Below are 7,188 nucleotides of genomic sequence, written 5' to 3'. Positions count from 1 at the left end.
CTACAACAACGCATCATGCTTTAAATGTTCATATATGTTTGGAATGTAAAACATATCATATTTCCCTCTGAATTGGATTGAATTAGAAGTTTAAAACAGCATAAAATAGAAGTACTCAAGTATTTTACAAGGTTAAGTAGACTTGAGGTTACCCCGCCGCAAATAAAAAACAAAAGACAAGAGAAAATCTATCAAACTATAATTTATTGTTTGTTCTTTCATGTGAGCATCAATATCCTGTATGGAGCATACATGTGCAAAATGTGCGTTTGTCCACGAAACTCTTGACTCTAATGTGAGCTTTTCAAAATAAAATGCAAATGTACAAAAGTTCTGAGACATTGACTACTTTTGCATTTTCGTATCTGTTCATGTACACTGGCTTAGAGTAAACAAAAAAGGAGGGAAAATGCTGATTAAAACAGTTAGCTATTAGTTTCTTTGCTGTTGCATCATCTTAAAATAAACATACAAAACAGATCATCAGAAGAGCAGACTGACTAAAAAATTTGAAATTCTTCAGTGCATAGATAATATGGTTACATTTGCCCTTGGGAAGTAAATGGGAGTAAAGGATAACAGCAATATAATGTAAAAATCAAACAGAAACAAAAACCTAATTCCTTGCTAAAATTATGTGAATCTACTGATATAAGATATAAGATCAAGAAAATCATAATCACAGAGTTAAGATGTTTTAAAATATGAGGTATTCCAGGAATGTAACATTTGTTTTTACGTAAAGGAATATTTGCAGAGGTGTGGTCCTGTTACAGTGTCACAGGCTGGTCAAAGATTCCTCAGTGGACAGGATGTCCCTGTCAGGCCTTTGCCCCGTCCACGTCACGCACTGACCCGACCTGTTCACTGGTCCTGGACTGAGCAGCAGATACTGCAGCTGGAGTCAAAACTCATATACCTCGCTCTTTACTGCGTGTCCTTGCCTGGGAGAGAGACAAATGAGAAGCACACTTATGTGAAGCCAGAAAAATGTTGATTCCCAATTACACAAAAACTTGCTATCAGTCAAGTTGTACAAAAATAGATGAATGTGTAGTGTTAGCAGAACGTTGCATTCATGGTGAGTGGACAAATTGGAAAAGAGAGACACAGTTAAAGGAGAATTCCGGCCAATTTTTACGTTAATCTTGATCGCCCTAAATATGCGAGTACTTTCGATTGAAAAACCCCCAACCTGAATCGGTCCTAGCAAACTGGAGTTGCTGCAGCTCCCTCTATGAGCTTCCACTTAGCTAAAACGGCAGTTGTCGGGGCAGGTTTTAGAGTGCCTTTGTGCCTCTTAACATACACAAAATGCAATTAAAATGTCTGTGCAACATGAATAGGGCCCTTACGTGACAACAAGATGTGTTTTCAACTCAGACATTGTTTAAATTCACCTACCCTGTCTCTATCCTGCCAGTAGCTAGTTCGCCATGCTAGCTGCTAGCTGTTAGCTGTTAGCTGCTAGCTGCCGTCCGTGATAAGTGTTGTGTCTGTTAAGAGGCACAAAGGTACGGTGGCCCTGAAGTGCACTCGCAACAGCAAATAGAAAAACGCAACAGCAAATCATAAAACACAACGGCAAATAGGAAAACAGAACGGCAAATATGAAAACACGACTGCAAATAGGAAAACACTTCAACAAATCATAAAACACAACAGCAAATAGGAAAACACGACAGCAAATAGGAAAACACTTCAACAAATCATAAAACACAACAGCAAATAGGAAAACACGACAGCAAATAGGAAAACACTTCAACAAATCATAAAACACAACGGCAAATAGGAAAACACGACAGCAAATAGGAAAACACGACAGCAAATATGAAAACACGACAGCAAAATTGAAAACACGACAGCAAAATTGAAAACACGACAGCAAATAGGAAAACACGACAGCAAATAGGAAAACACGACAGCAAATAGGAAAACAAAACGGCATTAACTCCTACCGGAAAAGGTAGGGCCTATCTAGCAGAGGACGGAGCCTCCTGAAAGGACAGACGGACTGTCTCTCTGTTAAAAGTAGGCGCTTTTCCGTGTTTTTCACCTCTCCTTCCTGTTAAAAGACTTTTCCTATTTGCCATCGTGTTTTCCTATTTGCCGTTGTGTTTTATGATTTGTTGAAGTGTTTTCATATTTGCTGTCGTGTTTTCCTATTTGCTGTCGTGTTTTCCTATTTGGCGTTGTGTTTTCCTATTTGCCGTTGTGTTTTATGATTTGTTGAAGTGTTTTCATATTTGCTGTCGTGTTTTCCTATTTGCTGTCGTGTTTTCCTATTTGGCGTTGTGTTTTCCTATTTGCCGTTGTGTTTTATGATTTGTTGAAGTGTTTTCATATTTGCTGTCGTGTTTTCCTGTTTTGCTGTCCCGTTGTGTTTTCCTATTTGCTGTTGTGTTTTATGATTTGCTGTTGCGTTTTTCTATTTGCTGGTGTGGTTTGCACTTCAGGGCCACCGTACATTGGCACTCTAACACGTGCCCCGACAACTGCCGTTTTAGCTAAGTGTCAGCTCGTAGACGTAGCTGCAGCTACTCGGTGTTGACCGCACCAATTCGGCTCGTTTTTTTTTCCTCTATCGTCTGTACTCGCATATTTATAGCGATCAAGATTAACGTAAAATTGGCCGGAATTCTCCTTAATAATAAATAATGGTAAGTTTCTGAACATGTTTACTTAAGCTTACTTTAAATATTCTGCTGATTATTATTATTATTATTATTATTATTATTATTATTATTATTAATAGGATTTCATAGAAAAACATTTGATCTGCTTCTAAAATATCATGTAGTAGTCAGTGACAAAAAACATCTCCCTCTATTCAAGTCATTTTACTCTGGAAGAAGTGTACTTTCTTATAAAAAGGTAAACACATCTGCCAATATAGGAGAAATAGTTGTACAACCTGTTTTCAATGCAAATACACTTTTATCAAGAATCAAAATAACCTTTTTTTTTTTCTTCCTTTTATTCTTCTGGTGCAATTATCCACCTTGTAATAATACTGATAATCATCCTATAATATACTACAGTATATACCACTATGAAAGTGGCCATTCCGCATAATCAGTACTTTTACCTTTGTTACTTTAAGTACATTATGCTGTTAATACTGTATTTTTACTTCAGTACGCTGTTGAATGAAGGACTTTTTTTTACTTGTAATGGAATATTTTTACACAGATGTATTCATACTTTTACTGAATACTCCATCCACACCTGCTAAAATGTCAGTGAACTTATATCTTTATAATCTATCTTTTTAATAAACTATCTGTACACTTACAAAGTTCTGAATGCTTCAGTTTACATGTAGGGACCCTCATTATGCTACCGTGGAAGTGTGGTGATATTTTGAGCCTTGTTAGTGGTATAGAAATAGCGATTTCTTTTTACTTTACCCTCTGCCCGAAGGCTAGCGTTATAAGCTAATCACCGGTTTACGCTAGCTTGTTTCAAACTAGAGACACGTTCGATTAGCATTAAAACATATCCCAGAGAACGGTCGACTCGGTACACACGTTATTAACCTCTAGGTTTATTTTGCGCCGGAATTGTCCATTAAATCACACAAAAACACTTTTTCACTTGCTCCGTCATATTTAGCCATGTATTTTGATATTTGGTTTTAAGGCCTCTGCCCCAGAGAAATGGAGGTGAATGGAATTCCATTTATGCTTTCTGCACACAAAAAAACACACCCTCAAAATAGAATAGAATCCCTTTATTGTCATTGCACAAGAAAATTATGTAGCAATGCTGACGGTGCATTTACACATTTCGAAAAAATAATTAAAAACAGAGAAAAATCAAAATATATATAAAAAAAAAAAAAATATTTATTTGCTGTGATCTATAAAAACAGTATAATAGCTGGGAAATTGCACTTCTGTATATTGCACATTTGCTGAATTGTAGTGTAATGGTACCCTGGAAATCCAGAGTTCTCGCAAGAGCACAATTTGAATTTGCTCAGCGAGTCACTCTGGCATTGAGCTCATTAACTATGCCCTTGTAGCCGAGCTGCACCAATCACATCGGTGTATCTGATATAGGCGGGCCAGAGGCGAGCTAAACAGATGACGACAGTTTAATCTACCAGTTAGCTCCGCTGGTAGCTAAGCGTATGGGGCTCTGGATACGTCACCCCGTGTATTGTTGTGATTGGTCGTAGTGTTATCCAATTGCGTGCAGTGAGATTTTCAAATGCATGCTTGGTGCCGCCCCTCGAGTTGGGCCATTTTCATTACTCAATGCCAGACCCTTAATCTTTCGGATTTGGGTCTGGATTTCCAGGCTAGTGTAATGTATCAATCACTCATGTCTGTGTTCATCTTACCTTTGTTGGGGACAAACTTGAGCGAGTGACTGAATATTCAAAAGCGTGAGACTCCTTCCTCTGGGCCGTCATTTACAAACTCATGGCCTAGCCCGCTCCCACACTTCCCACAAAGAACCTGCGTACGTGAAACACAACCACATCAACCTCCTGGGTCACGTGATGATGGAACATAAAAAGCAATAGAGTGAAATGTTTGATCCGTGTGCATGATGCAGCAGCAGCAGCAGCAAATCAAAGAGGGCCCAGAAGACTCTGACCTTGTAGGCAGTGAGAGACTCCATCATCCTGGTGACGCTGTCGTCTGTGATGGTGTCAGTGAAAGCCGGCCAGGGAGACGAGTGGGCGAACTTGGACCGACTGGAGAACAGTGGATGGTTACACTTGGAGCACACGTACATACCTGCAGGGGACAGTGACTTATGATGAAGTCATCGCATTGTTTCATTTCCAAGCTGAGAAACAAACTTAAAAAAATAAAAATAAAAAATGTAATAGTGCAATGAAACCAAAAGGTAAAACTGAGGAGGCCAGCCACAGCCATTATTAAAGGGATAACACAAAAACAACCTAATGAATTCATTGTTTTCTTATTTTTCTGTCATTTTGCTTCCCTTTCTTTGAAATGTTCAATACATGTATATCAACTGAATAATCTGAGACTGAAAAATCACACTTTGGTTCAACAGCTGAAAACGTGTGTCAACACAAAGGCTATAATATGTGATGAGGGGGTCCTGAATTGCTTTATTTTAAGCAGTCACAAGCCAAAAAAAAAAGGTTGGAAGCACTGTAATAAGGTCATTTTACTTAATTATAGTACAAGTTGATTTCAGTATGAAACAAAAACACTGCTGTGTTTTACCACAGTCATTAACAGCAGCTTTATTATGATTATGATTACTACTATTTCGATTATAAACTCCCCTTAAATCTTACAAATCTGAAATATCATGGGATAATAAAAAGTATGGCCAATAATGCCAAACCACGTGCCCTTCCTCTCTACCCATCACTGTGATATTACACAATAGTTGAATAATAATAATTGTCCATTGAAAGTGGTTCATCTGAAGGCAAACCTAGGCCGAACATAAAAAGGGAATGTTAATTGTGTCCTGTGTAATCCAGACTAAAAGGGAGGCAGGTTACATCACAGCACTGCTCTGAACAGTTACCGCGTGCTTACCTGGTTTGAAATGATCCTTGTAGACCTCCCCGCCGGAGAAGTGACAGAAAGACATGCTGTTGTGTTTGAACAGATCAGCTGAAAGCCAAAATGACTCTCAATCGGATACCGTGTTTGTGCAGTGCAGTGCCAGATGATGTGACGCTCTTCTGTTTTTCTTCCTCTCGTGTGAAGAGATTTAACGGGAGCACCGCCCACTGCAGTTACCTGCATCCACACTAGATGGCAGTGTCGGAACACAGGAGTGCTCTATGGAGGCATTTTACTGACCACAGCAGTAGTTCAGTCAAACACTGAATGGAAAGTTGACCCTAAAACAGATTTACTACATGGCATCATCACCACAGTCTGTCACATTTGACATATCATGGGCGATTTTAGACCCTTTTTTTTTAAAAAAGGATTATTTTTTTTCTAGAAATTTTTGTGCTTCAAGTTAGAGCTTGCGAACTTGTCTGTTAGTGACAGAGGACAAACAATTACAGGTTCAAAGGGCTTGAAACAGGTTTAAAGCCCATGTTGCAGCGTTTATTTTCTAATGAATTTGCTTGTTGGTAACAACATCAAATACAATGGATATCACAAAACGGAATAAAATACGAAAAAGTAGCGGTTTGCAATGATTCTCTTTTCCCCCACAATGCATTGCATTACGTCACGTTGGGGAGACGACAGACGAAAGCCCCGTCTCTGTTCACTGTTTATAGTCTCGGTCTGTGCCACTGGTGTTGCAAAATATAGCTTTTGGTCTCGACCGAGTCCATGTGTCTTTATTATGTGTATAATAATATTGGAGGGAAAGTGAAACACAGCTTGGACGGGGATGCTGTTCGGCTTTTCACAAGTTTAGACAGCTAGCTACGCTGACGTTTGCTAACGTTAGCGCAACAGCGTTAGCCTAGACTGCTAGTTAGGTAAATATTACGACTGCCTTCGGAGTTTTCTATATCTGCATCCACGTTGTCAACATAAGACATGTTGCACGCTAACGTTAGCAAAACATCGGCGTAGCGTTAGCTAGCTGTCTAAACTTGTGAAAAGCCGAACAGCACCCCCCATCTAAGTAATAAATAAACACTAGGCAAATAGGTTGTTACTGGAGCTAGTAGGCTACCATCAAAATGTGAGATATCTAATCGAAAATGTGTTTACAACGTCGGGGGATTTCACAGGTGGGACTGACTGGCAAGTTAGCCCATAGCTAGCATGATGCCTTCAATTTCTAGATCTAGCTAGATTACCAGTACTTATCTGAACTAACGACATGATCACTGTCACTAGATATAAAGAAAACCTTGACTTTCACTCGGTGCTATTCACTGACAGTAAAAACACCTCTTCCTCATCCCAGTCAGTCACCATAGTTCTAGTACAAAAACTGGCCTTTAACACTATTTGGAGACATTTTTAACAATGATATACATATGTTGAGTGCTTTATGTACCCATTAATCAACAGTGGTGGTTAACCTGCAACATGAGCTTTAATATCCTGTGTGTCTGTAGCCGATGCCATGCACCTGTAACCTAGTCAAGGAAAGGGTTAACGGAAATGTAGTTTGGGCCTATGGGAGGTGGTTGTGCCAGACTTTCACCTTTGGCTGAGTCTCTATGTAATCTGTCAGAGGGAGAGCAGGAGATGGTTGTGAAGT

The 7,188-nt window shown here is 39.2% G+C and overlaps 1 protein-coding gene across 1 annotated transcript; it reads right to left on the bottom strand.

Moving 5' to 3' along the window:
- Positions 1-214: 214 nt before the first annotated feature.
- Positions 215-5,689, bottom strand: msrb1b (methionine sulfoxide reductase B1b). Its single transcript, XM_078279236.1, has 4 exons — positions 5,538-5,689; positions 4,609-4,751; positions 4,349-4,466; positions 215-944 (listed from the first exon to the last, which is right to left on the bottom strand). The coding sequence occupies exons 1-4, from the start codon at positions 5,590-5,592 to the stop codon at positions 928-930; spliced, it is 333 nt and encodes a 110-aa protein (XP_078135362.1). The 5' UTR covers positions 5,593-5,689; the 3' UTR covers positions 215-927.
- Between the last annotated feature and the right edge of the window lie 1,499 nt (positions 5,690-7,188).

This window comes from Sander vitreus, chromosome 21, assembly GCF_031162955.1.
Source record: "Sander vitreus isolate 19-12246 chromosome 21, sanVit1, whole genome shotgun sequence".
In the NCBI taxonomy this organism is placed as follows: Eukaryota; Metazoa; Chordata; class Actinopteri; order Perciformes; family Percidae; genus Sander; species Sander vitreus.
Note: the sequence above shows the minus strand (reverse complement) of the source record. Positions and strands in the feature narration are given on the sequence as shown.